The 27653-nt window shown below is 36.4% G+C and overlaps 1 protein-coding gene across 1 annotated transcript in view; it reads right to left on the bottom strand.

Moving 5' to 3' along the window:
- The window catches only part of LOC115215496 (cytosolic carboxypeptidase 6-like), a 538012-nt gene extending 517925 nt beyond the window's left edge, over positions 1–20087 (bottom strand). Inside the window, exons 1-3 of the mRNA XM_036505684.1 lie at positions 20082–20087; positions 19686–19857; positions 149–273 (exon numbers count right to left, since the gene is read on the bottom strand). Coding sequence (XP_036361577.1) covers positions 149–273; positions 19686–19857; positions 20082–20087 — 303 coding nt within the window. The remainder of the gene's footprint in view (positions 1–148; positions 274–19685; positions 19858–20081) is intronic.
- Positions 20088–27653: the final 7566 nt, after the last annotated feature.

The raw sequence follows: 27653 nt of genomic DNA on the forward strand, positions 1-27653 counted from the left end.
ATTAACTAAAAATACAATCTTTCATCCAATAAATCTTCCTGATTAAATGTAGGAATCATTATTAGCAAGAAAGAAAACGGCAGAGAATTTAAACTTCCATATCGAACAACATCTGAGTTCAGTATTAGTGATTGATAGTAGTAATTACCTGATCAACAGAAACATTTTCCACGGTGAAATTGAACCAGACTCGGAAGCGAGGATTGCAAGTGTCAGGTCGGATAAACAGATCATATTCGTACTCCGTTATGTAATCAACACGTCCAAGATTTCCTGGAGATGGAAGAGTTTAAAATAAAAAGCATCTTGAGAAAAGTGTAAAAGTTAGAGAACAATAAAGTTGTTAGGAAATTATGGATTAGCATCATGTGATGGTATATCTGATAATGTGTATAAAATTGATATTGTGCCTGTATGGGTGTTTATATAAAGGAGATGCGATAGGGAACAACCATATCGAGCTTGTTTTGTTTTATTTGTGTTTTTGCCTGATTAATGCTCTGAAATATTTCTAAAAAAACGAAGAAGAAGAAGAACAGAATAAATTCAATAGATTGATTTTGTTTTTCATGCCAAGTAGGAAAAGATAAATCTTCTGTAAAGGCCAAAAAGTTTAATTTTACTTCTGTTTAAATTTAAGTGGACTGAATTCTTGCTTATTTTTCAACACAGCAGAAAAGTTTATCCTTATTATCACCATCCTCTCCCCTCATTATTATTATGATTATCATCATCATCATCATCATCATCATCATCATCATCATCGTCATCATTGTCATCACCATCATCATCAATATTCATTTTGGCAAATATTCTTTCCTAAGTTTTCATTTTCATTTTCATTTTATTATATATATATATATATATATATATATATATATATATTTGGTAATTATTTCCATAATAATTTATCATCTCTAGTTTATTAGCATCATCTTCTGGATAATATAAGAGATAGATAAAAATTGTGATGTAATGAGTTGAGAGTTAATTATATTAAAAGATATTAGCTGATATATTTTCATGAAATTCAATAGATCACAACTCTCTCTCACACACACTTCCTCTCTCTCTCTCTCTCCTTCTTACTCTCTCTCCCTCTTTCTAATTAAAAATATTCAAAAGAAACAAAATAAACCTAACCAACATGCTAACATAATGTTGAAATAGTTCTGGCCATTATCAAAGTGCAAAAGTGTACAGTTTCGGAGTGCACTGATATTAATTTTTCAGAAAGTTGCTTCATAACTGTAATTTGTGATTCAAAATCTTGAATAGAACTAATTTTTCTGTCACAGAATATGAAAACAGTTTACCGCAATGGAAGAAGGTGATGGCTTTTGTAAGTTTTGTTGTGTTTTTGTCCTTAAGTGAAAACTTCTCTATTTTGAGTAATTTAAGCTGTCAAAGAAAGATCATTAGAGCTAGCGCCATTCAAGACAAACTTCATCAATACACAACCAAAATGAAATAGATAAAACTGCAAGTTACACAAGAATCTTTAAAATATGGTATTGAAATATTCCAAATATATGCTATTTTAATTACATATTAGTTCAATGGTTTTGTGGTAGTAACTTAACAGACTTTTTCAGTTAGTTTGTAATTAAGTACAACTATGCTACAGTATTTGCCAATGACAGATTAACACCAGTAATTCCAGGATACCAATATAGCTTACTTCAAACCAAGTAACCCATTCTTGAACATCGGTTAGTTGTGTGACACAACATTTTTTGACAAAAGTCTGAAATTGACAGAACATTTAGCAGATGTGTGGTAAGTAAGTAAGTAGGCGCAGGAATGGCTGTGTGGTAAGTAGCTTGCTTACCAACCACATGGTTCTGGGTTCAGTCCTACTGCATGGCATCTTGGGCAAGCGTCTCCTACTATAGCCTTGGGCCGACCAAAGCCTTGTGAGTGGACTTGCTAGAGGGAAACTGAAAGAAGCCTGTCATATATATGTATTTCTATATATATAAAACTGAGAATGTGTGTCTGTCTGTCTGTGTGTTTCCCTAAAACTTGAGAACTACACAACCAATTTCATTCAAATTTTACACATGCTTTACTTAAGGTGTGGGGAGTGTCATTGGCAAAAAATATCTTAACTTTTTCCCTAGGGCGACCCCACAGCAATATCATATCTTCTCCACTATTTCAGTATTACGTGTTAAAAGTGAAACAAAAACTCTCTTTTGTAATGCAGACACTTTCATTTTAATACTGAAACTATTAAAGTGAAAGTATTATATAACAGGGATAAACCATTAACAAGTGGTCATCCATTTTGCTAGAAGAAGATCCGCTATGGTCTTACATGCTACACCACTGGTTTTCAATTCATATTAATCAAATTAATATTCAATTTTTCACCCTTATTATGTGTGTGTGTGTATTTGTTTAGGTTATTGTTTAAAAATTAAATTGTGTCCCTGTTTGGGGAAATTGACAATATTTTCACCGTCTTTACGGAAGCATTTTTGTTAAAATGCCTTTGATAGAAGAAAGTCCAAAAATGAATTTCGCTGCAGCCGTACACTTCTATACAAGAGGGAGGACAAGATCCAATTGATCGAAATTGCAAGAGACGGGCCTACAATTCCAGTCAGTTATAGATTTTGAGTATTGTTATCACTATCGATATCAAGGTATAACTTTGTATTTTGTATTTTATGTGTAGATGTATATATATAGATGTACATGTAATATGTACACATATATATACACATATATACATGCATAATATATCTACCCATACACACATACGCACACACACACACATACATAGGGGCAGGTGTGGCTGTGTGGTAACAAACTACGTTCCAAACACATGGTCCTGGGTTCAGTCCCACTGTGTGGTGACTTGGCATGTGTCTTCTGCTGTAGCCTCAGACCAACAAAAGCCTTCTCAGTGGATATTTTACATATATACAGGCATACATACATATATATATACATGCATACGTACATATTCGGCATAAACACTCTACCACTACAACTAATAACTGTTGGGAACACTTTCAAACCTGCCTTACATTCGAACCGGAATCTCAACGCCCGAGTTTTCCATCTGAAGTTAATCTCTCTCATGGAGCTCATACAAAAAGGACAAGTCTTTGAGCCCATACAATGTGACATGTACACAATTGAGTGGCAAAAAAGGGGCCTTCCACATGCTCATATCCTGCTTTGGCTCTCAGCGAAGATCAATTCCAATGACATCGACAAGATAATCTCTGCAGAGCTTCGTGATCCAGCTTTAGACAAAGAACTATACAAAATAGTTAAAGCAAACATGGTACATGGTCCATGTGGGCGTGGATTCAACATAAACACACCATGCTTAAAGGACAGCATATGTTCAAAAAGATTTCCAAGGAGGTTCCTACAAGAAACTCAGACAGGTGCTGATGGGTGTCCATCAGAAAACCAGAAGATGGAGGTTTCACAGCAACTATCAGACAGCACAATATTGATAATAGATGGATTGTTCCATACTGCCCACTCCTGTCAAAGACTTGCAATGCCCACATCAACGTTTTGCAACTCCGTTAAATCCATCAAGTACGCTTGCAAATATGTAAACAAGGGCTCTGACGCTGCAATGTTTGGACTTCAACAAGAATACTGCCAGGATGAGGTGACGCATTATCAGGTGGGACGGTACATAAGTAGCACACTAGGATTTCTGGTGCATCTTTGGCTTTCCAATTCACCAACGACACCCCGCCATTCAACAGCTCGCAGTGCACCTGGAAAATGGTCAAAGAGTGTACTTCACCGATGCTAATGCTTCTCTGTTGGTAGAGGAACCAAGGGATAGGACACTCACTGCATTCTTCAAGCTTTGTCAAGTGGATCCATTCGCTCAAACCTTGCTGTATCCACAGATTCCATCGTAGTACACTTGGAATGGAAAAAAATGGGCCCCACAGAAAGCAGATCAAAATGTTCATAGATACCCTGGCATTAAGTTTCACACTTGCCTTGGGCGAGTATAGTGCATCCCACTCAACAAGAGTGCTTCTACCTTCGTCTACTACTGCATGAGGTCAGAGGGCCAACGTCTTTCCAGGCTCTAAAAGCCATTCATGGACATGTCTGCACAACATACAGAGAAGCCTGCTATCGACAAGGTCTGTTAGAAGATGGTGCACAATGGGATGCAACTTTAGAAGAGGCTGCTTTATCACAATCACCCAAAAGTCTCAGGGCACTATTTGCAGTATTACTACAGGCATGCGAACTGTGTGATCCGGCCACTCTATGGCTCAAATATAGAGACAACCTGGCTGAAGACTTTCCGTGCCAAGCTCAACTGCTCTATCCTGACATGGAGGGTACCAGCAATGAAATCTATAACAAAACACTCATTGACATTGAAGACAGAATTGCTAAACTGGGTGGAAATGAATTGTCGACGTATGGCCTGCCACAAGCATTCAGGTCAGGGTCAAATAGCCTTCCCACTGCTGTCATTCGTGAAACAACCTACGACACTCAAGCACTTTCAAAGTACATTGTTGAAAATGAGCCTAAATTACTTCCGGACCAGCTGCAGGCCTACAGAACTATTCTTAACAGTGTACGCCAACGCAAGGGACAAATCTTCTTCCTCAATGCTCCTGGAGGGACAGGAAAAACATTTATTACAAAGCTTCTCCTTGCAGAAGTTAGGCAGAATCAGGACATTGCAGTAGCTGTAGCCTCCTCTGGCATTGCAGCTACTTTGTTACCTGGTGCCAGGACAGCACACTTAACTTTTAAACTCCCTCTCAATTTAATAGCATCCGAAATTCAACATCAACAAAAGCTCAGATCAGGGACAAGTACTTAAAATGTGTCATCTAATTGTCTGGGATGAGTGCACTATGGCTCACAAGGGAGCTTTGGAAGAATTAGATAGAGCCCTGAAAGACATCCGAGACTGTCAGGCTGCAATGGGAGGTGTAACTCTTCTGTTGTCAGGTGATTTCAGGCAAAATCTTCCTGTCATTCCAAAAGGCACCAGAGCCGATGAAGTCCAAGCATGCCTAAAGTCCTCTACCCTGTAGCATCATGTTACAATCCTCAGTCTCACCACTAACATGAGAGCTCAGCTACACGGCGACAAAATGTCCACAAAGTTTGCACAGGACATTTTGACACTTGGTGGAGGCAAGATGCCTCTCGATGCTGCAGGACAAATGGAAGTGTGGTCATTTTCCTCTGTTGTTAATTCTGTAGATGACCTCAAAAACAAAGTCTTTCCCAACTTCACACAAAACTACCAAAATCACAATTGGCTGTGTGAAAGAGCAATATTAGCTCCAAAAAACGTCGCTGTTAACAAAATTAATCAACAGCTAATGCATTCTCTTCCCGGCACTATACACACTTACAAATCTGTTGATACAATTCCAGATATAAATGAAGTTGTGAACTATCCTCCTGAATTTCTCAATTCACTGGATCCTCCTCGACTACTTCCACACATATTAGCACTTAAAGTTGGAACTCCTATAATGCTACTCCGCAATCTGGAACCACCAAGACTTTGCAATGGAACACAACTGGTGATAAAGAAAATGATGTCACACGTTATCGAGGCGATCATTCTTTCTGGATGTGGAAAAGGTTATGGCGTCTTTATTCCAAGAATTCCTCTTACTCCATCAGGAGCAGAAATTCCATTTACATTCAGAAGACTGCAATTCCCCCTTCGTGTCAGCTTTGCCATGTCCATTAACAAATCTCAGGGTCAAGCCCTCTCTGTAGCTGGTCTTCTCTTGGAAGAGCCCTGCTTCTTATATGGGCAACTGTATGTTGGCTGCTCAAGAGTAGGAAGCAAAAGAAACCTTTTTGTATATGCTCCACAAGGAAAAACAAGGAACATTGTTTACAACGAGGTGTTATAATCTCAACAGCCAGGAGGTGTATACATGACCCCTTTTTTTAACAAACTTTATGTACTTTCATGTATTTATATTAATATACATATATATGTGTGTGTGTGTGTTGTGTGTGTGTGTGTGTGTGTGTGTGTCCATATATATATATAACAGAAAAGTCTAATTCTTCAATTGAATGTAACCGGGCAACGCCGGATATCTCTGCTAGTATATATATATATATATATGTGTGTGTCTTTGTGTGTCTGTGTTTACCCCCCCCCCCCACACACACACACTTCACTTGACAACCGACGCTGGTGTGTTTACGTCCTCTAACTTAGCGGTTCGGCAAAAGAGACCGATAGAATAAGTACTAGGCTTACAAAGAATAATTCCTGGGGTGGATTTGCTCAACTGAAGGCGGTGCTCCAGCATGGCCACAGTCAAATGACTGAAACGAGTAAAAGAGTAATAGCACCAATGCATGTATAACCCACTGCAACAGAATGCAATGCACGCAGCCAACTCTGTTTCAAAATAATATTGACACTCAATTTTTATACAACAAAATATTTGACAAAATGACGGTGTGTGTCATATTAACACTTTTCATGTTTCGTTCATTGTGTGCAAATAGAGGACCTTGAATGCTGATGGTTTGGAGAATATAAAAAGATCTTTCAATACTTTACACACTTTTTGAAGTTTATCACTGGTATGTATGTACACTACCGTCAGAAATTAATTAGCACCCTTGATTTGCTCTTCACTCAAGGTATGTGCTGTCACCTAGTGGCCATATCTCGAACTATTGCTTTGTTGCGAGTTCACTGTTGCGCAGAACGATGACGTAACTTTGTTTGCAGAGCGGTTTGACAGTCTACAGCCTTATGATGTTGACATAGCAGTGCAACAACAACTTGGAGTGCAGATGCAGACAAATCTTCCTTTGTTTAATAGATATAGGTAGCGCCTCGCAAGGACCGAAATCACACCATACTAAGTTTTCTCATCGCGTAAGACGTTTTGAACAGCTCATAGGTTAATTGATTTAACCTATTTAATGTAGAAATTTGAGAAGTGCTAATTAATTTCTGACGCAAGTGTATGTATGTATGTATGTATGTATGTATGTATGTATGTATATATATATATATATATATATATATATATATATATGTATATATATATATATATATATATTATATATATATATGTGTATATGTATATATATAATATATATATATATATATATATATATATATATATAATATATATATATATATATAAACAAGTCAAATTGCGATAAAATAAAAATAATTATTATCGCTGGTATTTCTAGCACAAGCCATATATTTTTCATATATCAGTACATTAAGGCGAAATTTGTGCTAGGAACACAGAAGCTAGATAAATTTAGTGAAATGAAGATAAAAACATTTACTAACTTGGTTCCTCTTAGACTGCAGTTTCTTTCTTTTCACCAATAAAGATAATTTATTTGCTCAGGGAGAATTCATCGGTAAGAGCCCTGTTGTTCTGAGATCCTAACTCACTAGAAGCATGTGCTTCTAATGATTTACTCTCTCTAACTAATCAGATCACTGCGCAGACTCCGAACGTCCCGACAAAACTAGGGATTTCTGGTATATCGTCTAGCGCTCAAAACTTATCGAGAAATATGTAAACAAGTCAAATTGCGATAAAATAAAAATAATTATTATCGCTGGTATTTCTAGCACAAGCCATATATTTTTCATATATCAGTACATTAAGGCGAAATTTGTGCTAGGAACACAGAAGCTAGATAAATTAGATATATATATATAATATATATATATATATATATATATATATATATATACTGGAGTAAGCACATAAATGTAAAACAAGGAGGAAAAAAGAGTACTCAAATACCAGAGGTAGAGTAATATGCTTTATTTAAAAGCAGCATAAATATAACAAAAGCTGTTACTCAGAGTTTCATGTTCCCGTTCGACAAACGGGAATATGAAACTCTGAGTAACAGCTTTTGTTATATTTATGCTGCTTTTAAATAAAGTATATATAGAAATATATTTTGATAGAAATGGTAAGACAACAAATGAAAGAAAGAGACCTTGATATTATGTAAATAGAGGAATTTATCTGTAAATGTAATATGTGACAATTATTCGGTAGCCATGATAAAACTCCGAGTTTCGGATGTCTGGGTGGAAATCCACACTGCCATCTCTTCAGTTATCCGTCCATCGGGGAAAAAAAAAAGGATAACTGAAGCAATGGAGTTTTATCATGGCTGCCGAATAATTGTCACATATTACATTTATATATATATATATATATATATATATCACACAACTTGAAGTTTTGTAGGCTCATCAAATGATCTTGACTGCTCAGGCTCACAGATATATACATACATGTATATTTGGTGTGTCTCTGTGGTAAGAAACTTGCTTCCCAACCACATGGTTCCAGGTTCAGTCCCACTGTGTGGCACTTTGGGCAAGTGTCTTCTACTATAGCCTCAGGCCTACCAAAGCCTTGTGAGTGCATTTGGTGGGCGGAAACTGAAAGAAGCCTGTCGTATATAAATATATGTAATATATAATATATATATATATATGGGCAAAGTAAAAAGAAAAACGAAAAAATGTACATTGGATATAAACAATAATGGCTTTTTTTATGAAAATTTATGATAAATATATACTAATTGATGAACTGATGTAGAATTAAGAGGAATAAAAGTCATTATTTTGAATTGTTGAAGAGATTCAAAGTCATACCAGCTTTGAAAGCCAGTGAACAGCTTTTGACGATACCAGTATGATTTTGAATCTCTTTAACAATTCAAAATAATGACTTTATACCTCTTAATACTACCTCAGTTCATCTATCTGTATATATTTATCATCACATTAAAGAAGCCTTTAGTTTTTAAATTCAGTGTACATTTCCTCTTTTTTCTTTTTGCATATTTATACCACGTGTAATCTCTTTTCTCTTTGAAATCTATTTCTATTTATATATAAGTATATGTATGTATGCGTATATCTGTGTGCGTGTGTGTCTTTATGCCTATGTTTGTGCCCCCATCACTACTGTAACATTACAGTTAACAAAACAGACCAATAGAATAACTAGGCTTGCAAAGAATAAGTTCTGGGGGCGATTTGTTCGGCTAAAACCCTTCAAAGCAGTGCTCCAGTGTGGCCGCCGTCAAAATAATGAAAGAATACATATATAAATATGCTTGCGTGTGTGTAAGAGAGAGAATAATATATATATACATGTGTATGTGTTTGTATATATATATATATATATATATATACATATATATATTTATATGTATATGTATATTTATATATCATAGCACTCTGTCGGTTATGACGATGAGGGTTCCTGTTGATCCGATCAACAGACAGCCTGCTCGTGAAATTAATGTGTAAGTAGCGGAGCACTCCACAGACACACAAATATCATCATCATCATCATCGTTTAACGTCCGCTTTCCATGCTAGCATGGGTTGGATGATTTTGACTGAGGGCTGGTGAACCAGATGGCGGCACCAGGCTCCAATCTTGATCTGGCAGAGTTTCTACAGCTGGATGCCCTTCCTAATGCCAACCACTCCGAGATTTTAGAGGGTGCTTTGTACGTGCCACCGGCATGATGGCCAGTCAGGCAGTACAGGCAATGACCTCGTTCAAATCTTTTTACATGTGCCACCGGCACAGGTGCCAGTGAAGCGACGTTGGTAACGATCATGCTCGAATGGTGCCCTTTTACGTGCCACGGGTATGGAAGCCAGTAGGCTGCTCTGGCAACGATCACGCTTGGATGGTGCTCTTGGCACCCTACTAGCACAGGTACAAGTGCCAGTAAGGTGACGCTGGTAATGATCATACTCGAATGGTGCCCATATATATATATATTTGCTATGGTACTTGAACTGCTAACCTTAAAGAAAGCCTAAATTTGCTTTAGTACAGAGTACTGTAATTTAGGGTGAACATGCAACATGAGTAATTCACAATGTGAATAAACAAAACAAACAAAAAACAATATGGCCCTTTTATGCTTTCACTCTTTCACTTGTTTCAGTCATTTGACTGTGGCCATGCTGGAGCACCACCTTTAGTCAAATCAAATCGACCCCAGGACTTATTCTTTGTAAGCCTAGTACTTATTCTATCGGACTCTTTTGCCGAACCGCTTAGTTACGAGGACGTAAACACACCAACGTCAGTTGTCAAGCGATGTTGGGGGGACAAACACGCAAACATATATATATACATATATACGATGGGCTTCTTTTAGTTTCCATCTACCAAATCCACTCACAAGGCTTTGGTCGGCCCAAGGCTATAGTAGAAGACACTTACCAAGGTGCCACACAGTGGGACTGAACCGGGAACCATGTGGTTCATAAGCAAGCTACTTACCACACACCCACTCCTACGCCTATATCAATTATTGTTTTTTCTGTTAAAATATTCAACTAATCAATTAATTATTAACCCATTCGATACCACCTCTGCCTGAAACCATCTCTGGCTCTGTAGAACAAATGTCTTGTTTTCAAAAGTTCTGAATTAAAATCTTCCACCAAACCTTAGTCACAATTTTATGTTCCTAACACTAGCTTAATGATAACTAAGTTATTTCACTAAATTCTTTGTTATATTTAAAACTAATCAAAAGAAACACAGCATCTCAACAGAAATATGGTATCAAAAGGGTTAATCAAAGAATATTTTATCAACAACTTACTAATGAAAAGTAACATGAAACCAAAGGAACGGTAGAAAATGCAGTATTTTCTATTTTAAACTTTAGTCTTAAATTGAAATTGTGTCAGAGTTATGCTTGTGTTTTTCTTCTATAGACAACAGATACCAGTAATATACTGGTCTGTAAACGACCTTCATCACTAACGAAATAAATGACCTTGAGTCTAATGAAAATATTTACTGCAAAGAATGAAGTTCTCAAACGTCTGAAAGATTTATTAATTACGTTATAAATTCCAAGAGAAACAGACACCTTAGCTACCATTTTGGCTTTAATGTTGTAAAGTGCCACAGTTTTCAGAAGTTTTAGCAAAGTTCAACTTAACAGAAGTCAAACAAAAAATTTCACACACACACACACACATGAGCACACACGATCACATTTTTAAAAATTATTCTTTGAAAGGTTTTATATCAACAGTTATTCTCATTAAATTAGAAATTTATTAATACTTCAAGAGAAATCAGAAGGTGGTAATGAGGGATGGAGGAAGGAAGGGGAGAGGAGAGACAAAACGGACTTGGAAGAAACAATGCTTTTGATATTTCTTTAAGAAACTAGATATCTGATTATTTTTTAATATTTTTTATGACTACATATTATTTCAGGAACTAACGCCTGATTTCACTGTTCAATCAAAATAGTTTTCTGTACTTTAGGCGATGAGAAGAATATGGCATGAAAATCATAAAAGGAATGATTATTGGTATAAATGACCATAAAGCCAAAAGACATTGATGAAGATATTCAAGAGATGAAGAAAGAGTGAGAGGAGTAGATATTTTGGAAATGACGTACAAAAGACACAGAAATTATGATTGATTTTTATGGAGGGTAGGTGGCTGTTGACTGCTTTTTCTTTATTTTTATATAGGACAAAAATATTCTTGCTGAAAGATCGATAATGTTTTGAAATGTACTGGAATGACCAATTGAAAGAAGGAGAAATGCAGAAGACGGATATAAAGAGATGGAGATGAGAGAAAATAGAAAAGAAAGAGGAGAAATGGAAAAAGATGCAAAGCTCTTTGAAGATGACAAGAGAGAGACACCTGTCAAACATGAGACAACTAATATTAACTGTTCAACTTTAAAATATCAGTGAAAATAATCAAATATTCATCTGGGAATTTTGTGAGAGTTGTGTTGTGTGGAAAGACAATTGTGGACTCAAATATTATGTGTGTGTGTGTGTGTGCGTCAATAAATATGTAAAGAAGGGGTTATAGAAGCATATTATGCTCATATATAATATAGACATGTTATGTTCATACTTGGTATAGACATCTCCAAATGCATATGTCTGTTGCCATGTGGATTATTGCCATGCACAGATCTACTTTTAAGTGTGCAGTATGCTGCAACATGCATGTTGTGAAAGTAGGCTTATGGATAGGTCAAGGGGATTTATTTGATATGGTTGACTGCCCATAAGAAGCAAAAGGAATGCAATGTTCCATAGGTTCTTGGTTCAAAACCATTTTCATTTGTAAACATCTCTGGGAAGGACATAAACACCACAACAGTACTTTGGTTGTTGTTGCCTTTTTAATTTTTTTGGTTCGGTTGGGGAGTTGGGGTGTTGTCAAGCATGACCACAGCCATGATGTCTGTTATGATCTTAAGAACCAAAAGAACCTAACAGACATTTTGAAAATTCTATCTGCAGCAGAATAGCCGAAATATGTTAGACTTATCTAAAACTTAGCATGTATCAGATGTCTAAATTCTAATGAATTCAAAATATAAAAACATGGTAGAGTGTGTGTGTGTGTGTAAGCTAATGGACTGATACTTAGTTAAACAAATAGATAAACATATCTGAAGTATATATTCATTTTGACTGCACCCTAATATACACACACACACCATATATATATATACATACATATATATACATACATATATATATATACATACATACATATATATATACATATATATATACATATACATACATATATATACATTATATATATACATACATATATAATATACATACATATATACATATATACATCATATATATATATAATAACATATATACATATAATATACATACATATATACATATACATATATATATACATACATATATACATATACATAATATATACATATATCATACATATACATATACATATATATATACATACATATATATATTATACTATACATATATATATATACATACACAATATATATACATACATATATATATATACATACACATATATATACATACATATATATATACATACACATAATATATATACATACCATATATATATATATATATATATACATACATATATATACATATATATATACATACATATATATATATATGTGGTGTGTGTTATATATATATATTATATATATATGTATATATATACGAGGGGTGTTCAATAAGTAATGCCCCTGACCCACTTCCCATAGCAGTAGAGCAACAAAACTTGGCACAGTTATTAGTCTTTTTCTACATAGGAACCACCCAGAGTTACGCATTTCTCCCATCGTTTGATGCAGCTCTGGAGACCGTTTTTGTAGAAGACCCCAGCTTGGTCCTTCAGCCACGACGTGACTTCAGAAATCAAGGCTGCATCATCTGGGAAACGCTTTCCTTTCAAAAACAACTTCATGGCTGGGAAGAGGTGAAAATCAGAGGGTGCAAGGTCAGGAGAGTAAGGGGATAGGGAAGGAGTTCATAGCCGCACGCCTGTGCTTCTGATCTGGTGACACGCGAGTTGTGGACCGGAGCGTTGTCCTGCAAGAGGAGGATGCCTTTGCTGATCTTGCCCCCTCTTGATTTTGATAGCTTCTCTTAATTTCCTCAGAAGTGAAGCATAATAGGCTCCTGTAATTGTGGTACCCTTTGCCAGGAAATCTGTCATCACTACTCTGTCCTGGTCCCAGAAGACTGTGAGCATGACCTTGCCAGCGGAGGGCTGCACCCTTGCCTTCTTTGGAGGAGGTGAGTCACAGTGCTTCCACTGCATTGACTGGGCTTTGGTCTCTGGATCATAGTGATGGACCCAGATTTCATCCTGTGTAATCAGTCTTTTGAAAAATTTTGACTCATCTTCTTGGCACATCTCCAAATTCATCTTCGAGCACTCGACGCGTTCTTGCTTCTGGAAAGGTGTGAGCAACCTGGGAATCCATCTGGCAGACACCTTTTGCATATGCAAATGGTCATGAATGATAGTTTCCACAGACCTGGTACTAATCTTGACCTCATGGGCTATTTGGCGAATAGTTATGTGTCGATCTTCCAAAATGGCAGCCTCAACTTGACGGACAGACGTCTCATCAACGGCAGAAGGGGGCGACCAGATCTGGGAGCTGTTTCCACAGAGTTCCGACTATGTTTGAATTCACGATGCCAGCGTTTTACAAGGTCATATGATGGGGCATCATCACCATAAGTTACTTTCATTTCATCAAAAGTCTCCCGTGGTGAGCATCCATTCAAATACTAAAACCGGATCACTGCTCGACACTCAACAGGCTCCATTTCACACTTGACTCAGTCCAAACACCTGTAAATCAGATACCACAATTAGTTCAGAGCTATAATTTGCTATTTAATCTATAGAGATATAAATAATTGCACATGCAAAATTTCAGCTAGATCAAACAACTGCAAGTGGATCAGGGGCATTACTTATTGAACGTCCCTCGTATATATATATATATATATATATGTATATATATGTATATATATATGTATGTATATATATGTGTATGTGTATGTATGATATATATATATATGTATATATTATATAGTGATAGATAATGTAATATATATAGATTATATACACACACACACACACACACATATATATATATATATATCTATCTATAATATATATATATATATATATATATATATATATATATATATATATATATAGCTTTGTTGGTAAATGTGCATATTTGTCCAGTAATATGCATGTTTGGGAGATAAAGAAAGTCTATGCATGTGCACACGAAACCTTCATACAAAGCTGTAGTTTACAGTTGCAATTTAACAAACTATTCAATATTCATCCCTGTACAACAACCAGAAACAATACATTTCCAATATTTGTAGCACTGATGTTCCATTATTACAGATAAGAGTCTTTGATGTCTGAAATTCTAATTCATTTCAAATTTATCTTCAAATGCGTTTACTCAGCAGAATCTCTGTAAAGTTGGTGGTAAGAATGTGTACGCTGGTATTTTGCCTTTTTGTTTGGTTACAGATGAGATTGTTAAATTGAATAGGTTGGCAGAGATTAGAAAATATATAAAGTTGTCTGTCATGGGATGTTGTGTTACTGGAGACAGTAGGAAGGAGAGAGGAGCAGGAGGACGGTGGCGTGAGTGGGAGGAAAGAACCAGGACTTGAGTAGGAGGAAAGACACTGATGGGGGGAGGAGGAGGTGGTGGTGGAAAAAGAAGAAGTGGAGGATGAGGAGGAGGTGGAGGAGGAGGAGGATAAAAGGTGACAATGACCAGAGTATGGATCAATCAAAAAGACAACAGGATTAGAAGTAAGGATGGTAATGAAGTGAGATGAAGGGAAAAGAGAAAAAAATGTCAGTGATTGGAATAGGAGAAAAGCAATCATGGTAGGAGGAGGAGGAGAAAAGGTAACAGGAGTAGGAGAAAAAAAATAGTGATGACAGGGCTTGGGGAATGAAAAATAGTAGGAGTAGGAGGAGAATGACATGATTAAGAAGAAGTAGCAGAGAAGAAAGATCTGAAAGAGAAGTGGAGGAGGAGGAGGAGAAAAGCAGGAAGAAGGGTAGTAGCAGGAGGGAAAAGATTGAAGAGGAGAAAAGAAGAATTTGGAAGAAGCCGGATAATGATGATAATTGTGTTTATAATAATGTCCACAGTTAGAACTTAAATGATTAATTACTTCTGTTGATGAAGTATAGCGTAATTATTTCTGGGAAACAAGAAACATAAATGAATGAACCAAAGAACATCAGCAGAGCATTGTTTGCTGATGGGACTGGACAGACTCCTTGCCCTTCATACAGGTACATGAATCTGATACCTGTAATTAATCATACTCTTACCATTTTTGCACTTATCTTTTGTTTTCGTTCTTACTTAGAAACCACTTATCTGTTGCAAAACAAATATGCCAAGTGACTTCATTTTAATTAACTTATTTTGTTCGTCATGCTTCCATAACAAGTCAATTTGAATCTGTAATTGAGAACCTGTAATTTATATGGTATAGGGGGGGGGCAGTGAGCTGGCAGAATTGTTAGCATGCCAGACAAAATACTTAACAGCATTTCATCCGTCTTTATATTATGGGTTCAAATTCCTTTTCTACTCTAGGTACAAGGCCCGAAATTTTGTGGGGAGGAGGGGGCCAGTCAATTAGATCGAACCCAGTATGCAACAAGAATTTAATTTATTGACCCTGAAAGGATGAAAGGCAAAGTGGACCTTGGTGGAATTTGAACTCAGAACGTAAACACAGACGAAATACCATTTTGTCTAACATTTTGTCCAACATTTCTTATTTCTTTATTGTCCACAAGTGGCTAAACATAGAGGGGACAAACAAGGACAGACAAAGGGATTAAATCGATTACTTATTTATCGACCCCGAAAGGATGAAAGGCAAAGTCGACCTCGATGGAATTTGAACTCAGAACGCAAAGAAAGACGAAATACTGCTAAGTATTTGTCTGGCATGCTAACATTTCTGCCAGCTCACCACCTTATTCTCAGTTCAAATTCTGCCAAGGCCAACCTTGCTTTCCATCCTTCTGGAGTCAATAAAATAAGTATCAGTCGGGCACTGGGGGGGGGGGGGATTCGATGTAATCAACTTCCCCACTTCCCCAAGTTTATTGGTCCTCTGCCACAATTTGACACCAATTCACATGGTGTAACACATCAAGTCAACATTTTGTCTAATCAAAATGATAATTACTTAATGAATCCTAATTGCTGTAAGCAGGTACAGTTAACATGTTGTTTCGATAAAAGAACTACACAAAGTGAGGAAACTAACCTAACTCTGAAAGTCCCTCTGTTATTCACATAATTTTCCAGTTATTTATTTTTAAAACTTTATATTTTAATTATTGGTTTCAAATATTTTCACACAAGGCCAGCAATCTTTGGGGAGGGGCTAAGCGAATTACATCAATCCTGGGGCTCAATTGGTACATATTTTATCAACTCTGAAAGGATGAAAGGTAAAATCAACCTAGGTTGAATCTGAGATGGGCTAAATGCTTAGCAGCATTTTGCGAGCCATGGTAACGATTCTGCCAGTTTCCCACCTTATTTTGAATTGTAACAATATTGTTGGTTTCCAAAAGACCAATTGTTGCATCACTGTATTCCTGGCAATGAGAGTGACACGGGAGTGTCTCCAACCACGGAGCAGAACAAATGTTATTTTCTACTCTAGGCAGAAGGCCCGAAATTTTGGGGGAGGAGGCCAGTTGATTAGATCGACCCCAGTATGCAACTGGTTCTTAATTTATTGACCCCGAAAGGATGAAAGGCAAAGCTAGCCTCAGTGGAACTGGAGCTAATAACATAAAGACAGACGAAATACCAGCATGCTAACATTTCTGCCAGCTCACCTCCTTGAGTAGAACAAATATTGCAAAACTCTTAATTCAAAGGGCACAGTTGTTTTGGTTATCTCACACATCATTACATCTAGAGTATGTCCTGGGTATGACTTTAACCCTTTTGGTACCAACCTTGCTGAAACTAACTCTGGCTCTGTAGTACAAATGTCTTGCTTTCATAAGTTTTGAATTAAAATCTTCCACCAAACCTTAGTCACAATTTATGCTCCTAACACCAGCTTAATGATAGCCAAGTTATTTTACTAAATTCTTTGTTATACTTAAAATTAATTGAAAGAAATACAGTAACAAAAGGGTTAAACTGCATCTGGTAGTGAGGGCCTGGTTCAGGACTTTCAGAGTTTTGAGGAGTGTGGAACCATCTCTTAGCCACTGTCGTTCCAAGCCCTTCCTAATGCCAACCACTCTCAGAGTGTGGTGGGTGCTTTTACGAATCAGGTGGTACTGGTAACAGCCATGCTCAAATGGTGTTTTTTTTATGAGCCACCTGCACAGGAGCCAGTCCAGCGGCACTGGCAATGACCTCAGACAAAAGTTAATCCAAGCCTGCATAGAAATGATGATGATGATGATGAAGATGACAATAACAAAATTGAGTAGGAGAAAGGTTCTTATGTTAAGGGATCTGACATTTAGATTTAAAATCTGTTTTGTCCACTTTCCGCAGCCATAAAATCACATCTCTCACAGGCATAATTTCAAATTAATTTTAGAGTAAGAGTTTATTTCATATCACTGCAGATAGAAGTTGAAACCATTACAATCGGTTTTAATACCGTTGATACTGCAGCCAGTATTTTAATTATGGGAAAAAATAGAAGTGGGTAATAACTCATACAGCATACAAGAGAATCTTTCGTCCTCCATGCATGGTATCTCTCTAAAACCCCCAAAATGCTTTGTAAAGTGGTTAGGGGTAGGAGGGGCATTCAACCACAAAAAGCATGTCAGACAGGAATGTACAAGCACGACATGGACTTTGCAAGGTAGAAATGGCTCTTTAGTACTCCCAAATGGAACAATTTCTCTAATATTACAAACAAAATAAAATACCCCAAATCCACACAGTAAAACATACCCAACAACAAATTTGGCTGGTTGTTTTGTTTTTTTTAAATTTTGAGTTAAATGAGGTGGACAACAATGAATATCAACTTTTCTAACGCATGCCAGCACAAAAAAATGGATGTAAATTGTTTATGGCTCTCAATATCTGTTGTCTAATACTGAGGAGTATTGTTCTGCATTCTAGAAGGATCCCAACACAAGAATGGAAAGCCATTAGCAAAATGATGAAAAATATAGAATAGAAATTGTGATCACAAAAATTCCTGTCAATTCCACACTGACAAAAACAGAAATGCCAAAGTGACAATTTCTCACTTTGTCTCACTTTAAGATGCTATAAGGCCTCCTGTGTATGTGTTTCATATGCGTTTTAAAACCAGTTACCTGAAAATAAAGGTGTTTTTTGTGCCACCTATGGAGTCCAATTTTTTTCCTGCCTATCATACAATTTCCAGTAACAATGTTCAGCAGTAGTAATTATCCTCCGCATCATTACTAATTTATTTTCTATCTGAAATAGCAGCTTTTAGCAAAACAATAATTCACCAAGAAGCAATGATTCTTCAATTTATCTGCCCAACACTTTAAGTACTACTGTTTGTATGTATATCATAGCTTACAGCAAAACATAATTACAAATAATATATTGAGTGTGTGACTGATAGCATAGAGAATAAAGACTAATTTACTTGAGACACAGTAACACACACAAACACACACGGAATGTGATTATATACATGTATGTGTGTGTGTTTATAATCCTTTCACTGAATTGTCCATATGCTGCTAAATATTTGCTGGTAAATCATCTAAAAAATATTAACTGAAGAAGTAGAGCTTTATGGAGACACAAACTTGAATGTTGTTACCTGATGTTGCACAATGTTGGATGCCAAGTTATACAAAATACCTCCGTTCTAAATGGAAAATACACTGCAAAAATAATATGCGGCAATACTCAAGCTATCTGTTCAATGCATCCTTATTACTAAATGTGTGTAAGAGTGGCTGTGTGGTAAATAGCTTGCTTACCAACCACATGGTTCCGGGTTCAGTCCCAGTATCATGTTAGAGGTACATATTTTAATTTCAAACATTTTGTTCTCTGAAATTTGCCACAATAGAGAGGTGTTTGGTGTTTTTTCTGTCTTAAACATGTTATTCTTGCACAGGTTCATTTTACACACAGTTAAGAATATTTCAGTATTCTATCAACTGGTACAGTTTCATCTATAAATGTTAATACAGTCCCCAAATTAGAAACTGATCAACAAAAATAATATTAAGAATTGCAACAGGAAACTGAATATTTACCACTTTCAAAGCAAGCATCAAATGTCAAATGACCTTGTTTTGGTTTGCCAAAATATCCCTGTGGCACAACTGTCAACTTATTAACATTGCCAACCAATGTCTCTTCGCTGATATCAGAATCACTACCTGCAAAATATACAAAGCAAAGGTTTAGTTGGTAACTAATAGGAGACTTAAAAATTTAAAAACAAATAAAATAAACATGTACCAGTAATCAAAGTCATTTAAAAGGAAAACAGCAAAATACCAAAAAAAAAAAAAAGGAGAAAAAATATGAATTTTGTACAGAAACTGACCTAACTAAAATGGTTCTTTATTAAAGAAAGTATCAAATTTTGTTTGCATAATGCACGTGATTTCATTTTGAAATTAGCCAGCTAAGAGGAGATAACCTACTGACATGTTAAACCTAAAGATCACAAGAAGAAATTGAAGAATTATTCAAATCTCTTCTTTGCACAGAGAGTCTTCAGTTTAATCTCTTATTTTAATTAGTATAAATGTTGTATTTATTTTTCATAAACTGATCGCATTTATAGATAATCTTACATTTGTGACATATATCTATTTTCTATTTCATGAATTCAATTCCATAAAAGTGAAAAAAAAAAAAAATTCTTTTTTAAAACTGAAATGAAAGAAATTTAATTAATAACAAGAGAAATGTAAACAGAACAGACTGTGTGCAATAATGTGTTTTTAGCTGATATTTAATTTGAAAATATTCTTGGAGATACATGACTGCAGTGAAAAAAAAATCATATTTCCTTTTAACAAAAGATTAAAAAAATGTTTCTAATTTTCTTCACAGTGTGAAGGAAATGAAACACTCCTGTTTAATTCGAGCACCATGACGATATGTTTACACAGACTTAGAGTTGAAAACAAACTAAAGTAGTCAAATTTGTACTTTAAATTTAGCGTTTTTACTGGAGATTAAAATCTATAAAGAAAAGACTTTTGCTTCAGCTGGATGAGTTAGGATAGAATTTGTATCCTGTCATTACTGTTGTGTTGTATCTAGTAAACGAGCCACAGATATTTCCTTATGGTTTAGCAGTTCAGGTAGTACTTGCTCTCATTCCACTGTCCAGATGCTGTTAAATACTGGCAGGTATATCATCTAAAAAATATTAACTACATCTTTGGTGAATCTCTTCTACAAGAGATCCAGGTTGACTAATATATCCTTTTCTACTCTAGGCACAAGGCCCAAAATTTACTTAATTTATTGACCTCAAAAGGATGAAAGGCAAAGTTGACCTGGGCAAAATTTTAACTCAGAACATAAAGACAGACGAAATACCTATTTCTTTATTACCCACAGGGGGCTAAACATAGAAGGAACAAACAAGGACAGACATAGGTATTAAGTCGATTACATCGACCCCAGTGCTTAACTGGTGCTTAATTTATCGACCCCGAAAGGATGAAAGGCAAAGTTGACCTCAGCGGAATTTGAACTCACAACGTAACGGCAGATGAAATACCGCAAAGCATTTCGCCCGGCGTGCTAATGATTCTGCCAGCTTGGAAATATCACTAAGCATTTCACCTGGCATGCTTATGTTTTTTATTTCTAATTTCTTTACTGCCCATAAGAGGCTACACACAGAGGGGACAGACAAGGACAGACAAACGGATTGAGTTGATCATGTTGACTCCAGTATGTAACTGGTACTTATTTAATCGACCCCGAAAGGATGACAGATAAAGTCAACCTCGGCAGAATTTGAACTTGGTATGTAGTGGCAGATGAAATACCTATTTCTTTACTAACCACAAGGGGCTAAACACAGAGAAGACAAACAAGAACAGACAAACAGATTAAGTCGATTATATCGACCCCAGTGCGTAACTGGTACTTATTTAATTGACCCTGAAAGGATGAAAAGCAAAGTCGACCTTGGCAGAATTTGAACTCACAACATAACGGCAGACGAAATACGGCTACGCATTTCGCCCGGCGTGCTAACGATTCTGCCAGCTCCGCCCCTTGGTTGACCAATATATTATGAGGGAAATTCACAAGATGGAAACTCTGCATCGCATTTATATATGTGGATGTATTTATAAACATTTATCTTTTTCCTTTATCTTTCACCTGTTTTATTTATTAGATTGTGGCCATGCTGGAGCACTGCCTCGAATTGACCCCTGGATTTATTTTCTTAGGCCTAGTGATTATTCTATCAGTCTCTTTTGTTGAACTGCTATTGTCAAGCAGTGGGGAAGGACAAACACAGACACCACACACACATGCATGATGGGCTTCTTTTAGTTTCCATCTACCAAATCCACCTACAAGGTTTTGACTGAATCAAGGCTGTAGTAGAAGAGAAGACAATTGCCCAAGGTGCCACACAACAGGACTAAACCGGATCTATGTGGTTATGAAGCAACCGTATATGCTGTGCCTAATACATACATACATACATGCATACAAACATACATATGTACATACAAACAGACATACATGCATACACACACACACACACATACATGTCAATATATTTGTTTTGCTTGATTCTTACAATATATTATTACTTGTCCAAAAGTTTGGTTCATAAGTCTGGAAATCAGAATTGGATCAATGGATCAGCTATTAGGTAAGTATATCTCTATGTTGTATATATTTGAATCAAATTGTATTTAGGCATAACAATTTTAATTTTTTAAATATTGTTCCAAACATCTGACACAACTGTAACAGAATAATGCCAATTAGTGTGGTAGGTAGAGAGGAAGATGAGAATAAATAGAATAAAATAGATGAAAATAGAATAAAAATAAGACAGGATAAGATACAATAAACTGGAGAAATGAAAGAAACTAAAATGAAGAGAAACAATATAGAATATAATAGAGTACTAAGAGGTTGTAATTGGTTGGTGGATAGAAAATTTAGGGGCCATGGGTTTGGCATAATGGGAGTGAAGGATCTCACAGATTTAGAAGCTTTAAAGGTTTGTGGATATAAATATTTTAAAAGTTTTAAAGGTTAAACTTCTTTTAATTTTTGAAAGGATGTATAATAATCGGTTTAAAAGTCGATAGGTTGGGAGGTGGACAGAGAGAAACTATCAACCTGTTTATGGGTTGATAGTTTCATCATCATCATCGTTTAACGTCCGTTTTCCATGTTAGCATGAGTTAGACGGTTTTGACTAAGGACTGGCAACCAGATGGCTGCACCAGGCTTGATCTGGCAGGGTTTCTACAGCTGGATGCCCTTCCTAATGCCAACCACTCCGGGAGTGTAGTGGGTGCTTTTTATGCACCCACTACTACGCACCCAGTTTCGTAAATTAAATTGCAATTTACCAGTAAATCATGTCTACAGGAAGCTTTGATTTTTGTTGATATTTCTCCAAGTGTAGGTGATGAGCTGGCAGAATCGTTAGCAGCCAGGCAAAATGCCTAACAGCATTTCGCCCATCTTTATGTTCTGAGTTAAAATTCCGCTGAGGCCTATTTGCCTTTCATCTTTCTAGGGTTAATCAAATAGGCAGTAGCTGAGCACTGGGGTCAAAGTAATTGACTTCCCCCCTCCTCTGAAACTGCTGGCCTTTGGCTAAAATTTGAAACCAATATTACTCAAAGTATGCCACTAATGTTCTTAGAAATTTGGAAGGGCATGATGTTCAGAACATCCCAATTCGTCTAATATTCCTGATAAGCTGGAATGGCATGACACTAAAGACATCCTAATGTCATTAATATTCCATACCATTTGGAGTTACATAATGCTACAAACATCCCAATGCACTAATATTCCTGATAAGTTGGGACAGCATGATGCTAAGAACATTTTTTTGTTTACTTACTCAATTTGATAAAGAAAATTTTAGGTGTTATGTTTAATAGAAAGAAATCATATCTTTCCTATTTAGAGACTATACCAATCTAGCAATGGAGTGACAAGTTACTAAACAACTGAAACATAGTATATTACTGGGTAAACAAGAAAATTGCAGCAAAGCTGCATGATAGTGGTGCCAGACGTGGTATGCGTGCCATCATATAATTTATTTTATTCTTCTCTTTCATGTTATTTTGACATACACATTGTGATTTTTATTCTTCTCTTCTGTTTTATGAATTCAGTGTGCACATACTTCCCTTTCCAGTTCCAACTCAAAGCTGTTTACAGATCACAGCCATCTCACAAACCTGCGTTCATGAGGAGCACTTCATGCTCTGATGGTTGTGAAAAGAAATGCTTCAGCTCCTGAATAATATGAACACAGAATGGAAAACTAATGGCGTAGATATTGTCAAGTGTCTAATTTGGCACAAAGCTATTTCCTTTGTTACTTTCAGGTTATTACCATCTTTGTCTCTAGCAGAAATATTACTCTTTACTCTTTTACTTGTTTCAGTCATTTGACTGCGGCCATGCTGGAGCACCGCCTTTAGTCGAGCAAATCGACCCGAGCACTTATTTTTTATAAGCCTAGTACTTATTCTATCAGTCACCTTTGCCAAACCGCTAGGTTACAGGGACGTAAACACACCAGCATCGATTGTCAAGCAATGTTGGGGTACAAACACAAACACACAAACATATACACACACATACACATATATATACATATATACGATGGGCTTCTTTCAGTTTCCGTCTACCAAATCCACTCACAAGGTTTTGGTCGGCCCGAGGTTATAGTAGAAGAAACTTGCCCAAGGTGCCATGCAGTGGGACTGAACCCAGAACCATGTGGCTGGTAAGCAAGCTACTTACCACACAGCCACTCCTGCGCCTGCATATACACTGTTTTGTTTTATTCCCAATAGCTTCAAGTTCATTTTATTGAACAATAAGGTTGACATTCTACCATGAAGTGTTTTAGCAAAGATTCACAGATTTGTCTGTTTTAGACAACTTACCATCATTCAGATTACTATCATTTTGTGTTCTTTAAATTCACTAAATTACTCCTATCAACACTATCACCAGCTTAATAGGGCAACTTTTAATTAACAGGATCAGATCTTATTACTGAAAGTTTCTTTTCTTGTAGTTATCAAAGCCTGATGCCTCTAGTCAACTTAAATGGTTTTCTCTTACCTCTATTGATGGATAAATAAATTATTAATATCAAATATCAATCGGCTGAATTTTGATAATGGAATAAGAACATTTTTCAAAACATAAACAAAAAGAAAAGGAAAGAATGAAAAACAGAAACTACAGCAAATAGTTTACAACAATTCACATTAGTCTTCATGTTCTGAATAGAAAACAACAAAGGAAGTCATTAGTAAGTGGCCATCTCCAATTCTGTTCAAATTGTCATTAGCTTTATTGTTATTATTATTATTGTTATTATTATTATCATTATTATTGAATGAGAGAGCAGTGCATGCCATCAAAGTGACACTGGGGTAAAATATACGAAGCCCAGTATACCCATCATGACTACACATCTGATAAGGGTACACCAGGTACATGCATCATAACCATATGTGCATAACATGGTGATCTCATATCAAGATAAACAGCACATGACCTTGCAGGTGGGGCCCAGTTAGAATTTTCTTCTGGTCAAGTAACCCATCCCACTCAAAAGGTCCCTGAATAAGGGTTGTTTAAGGATGTTGAACGAACCACCCATGTTTCCAGAGGTGAATTATTCAAACCCCAAAGAATCCCTCTCAACACATGTCTATGATGCTCACCCACTACTTCTGCTTATGATCAGAGATGCACATATCATCAGCCAGTAAGGGCCATGCTCAACTGGTTAAGGTCAAACAACTGACAAGCAAATCTGTGGTATTGAGCAGAATATTTGCTGTGGCCCATCTTTTATACCAAGAGAAAACAATGTACATAACACTTCCAATCAGTTAAGATCAGAAGCCATGAGAGCCACTGCCTGGTACTGCATCAGGGCATTTATGGTACTGCATCAGGGCATTTATTATTATTATTCTCATTATTATTATTGTTGTTGTTGTTTATTATTATTATTATTGTTATTATTAATATTATTATTATTATTGTTGTTGTTGTTGTTGTTGTTGTTGTTGTTGTTGTTGTTATATATGGGCAATATGTCTTTATTTGGAAGTGGAGTACCAACGGGGTGGTCTACTATGTAAATGAAGAGCAGGGGTTGAATATTGACTGATTTATTATAAATCAGGTGTTGAAACAATTAAAGTGGCATACTGGCAGGGCTGTTAGGGCATCAAACAGACTACCTCAAATTTGTTCTAGTTCTCTGAACTCTGATTTCAAATCTGCTCAAGGTCAGTTTTCTGTTTCATCCTTTGGGGGTCAATGAAATTCACAGAAGTCTAAGTGGAACATTAAACAGCATCAACCAGTCCTGGAGGGCCTACACACCCACCCCAACAGATGCAAACGATGACAAAGTTAGCAGCTGACTTGCATCAGTTAAAAAAGTCATATGCCTATACTCTCTTTTACTTGTTTCAGTCATTTGACTGTGGCCATGCTGGAGCACCACCTTTAGTTGAGCAAATTGACCCCAGGACTTATTCTTTGTAAGCCTAGAACTTATTCTATGGGTCTCTTTTGCTGAACCGCTAGGTTACAGGGACGTAAACACACCAACATTGGTTGTCAAGCGATGTTGGGGGGACAAACACAGACACATACATACATACATATATACGGCGGGCTTCTTTCAGTTTCTGTCAACCAAATCCACTCACAAGGCTTTGGTCAGCCCGAGGCTATAGTAGAAGACACTTGCCCAAGGTGCCACGCAGTGGGACTGAACCCGGAACCATGTGGTTGGTAAGCAAGCTACTTACCACACAGCCACTCCTGTGCCTATATCTAACATTATTATAGACTCATCTATAATGAACTTTCATCTGTTCCAAATTATTAGATTGCCATCATCATCATTATGCTCAGTATCGCTGAAGCCTACAGTATAATGTATTGTCAAAATTGGTGCAGCACTAGTCAACATACCCTGCAGTACTTAGATGCATTGTTTTATATTGTATTTTCAAATTCCCTTGCAGTCAACTTAAATCTTCCATCTGTTGATAAAATAATTAGTAATCAGACAACAGATTTAATTTGATCAACAGTTCTACTCTTATAGAATGTACAGCCTTGCTAGAAGTCAAATTTGAAAGTAGTAGAGGGATGGATCTAATGCAGTATTCACTTTACATCACCCAACATCTTGAGTTCAAATCCCAGTCAGCTCAGCCTTTCATCATTCGATGTGTAATAAAACATTTAGCAATCAAGTGTTAGGGAGAATTTAAATCAATTGTTCCTTCAAAAGTAAGTTTCAAAAACCAATTATGATTATAGCCCATCCAATGATGTCTGACAATATCTTGGTTCCAGCTTGGTTCCACCTTCTCACAATTTAATATCCAGCCTCAAATAATGCAACATAAAATTTAATTATGCAGGGTGTGGCTTTATATTGAAAATGGCATGGTCGTATGAAAATATAATGAAAAAAAAATGAATTGCTTTATATTGGAATAGTTGGAGGGAAATTTAGTATTTCATTTATTTTTCTTACCTTTTGTCTATAGTAAAATAACCCAAGGTCTCTGACAGACCTCAGAGTCAAGAAAGACTGTATCACAAATGTCCCTGTAATGAATAGAGCAATTGTATCCAGCATTTTACCAGCTGCATGCAGTTATCAAATTACATCTAACAGAATAGGGCCATTATGTATAAAAGATACAAAACATGAGTACGAGGCTCAGGAATTGGATACAACAAGGATGATTAGAAGAGGAGAGACAAGTAGGACAAGAATACCTGAGTGACAGTGGCATGAACTCAGTCAGATCTGAGGAGCAGAGGTCATTATCATAGTAGTAGAAAAGGCAGAAGGAGAGGAAAGAAAGCATCTGCGAGTAAGAAGTTGGAGCTTCTCTATGCATGATTTTATGTCAATCCGTTTGGTGACCTTTTGCGACAAGCGGTCTGGAATGTCTCCATGGCACTGT

Source organism: Octopus sinensis, linkage group LG9 (assembly GCF_006345805.1).
Source record: "Octopus sinensis linkage group LG9, ASM634580v1, whole genome shotgun sequence".
Lineage (NCBI taxonomy): Eukaryota > Metazoa > Mollusca > Cephalopoda > Octopoda > Octopodidae > Octopus > Octopus sinensis.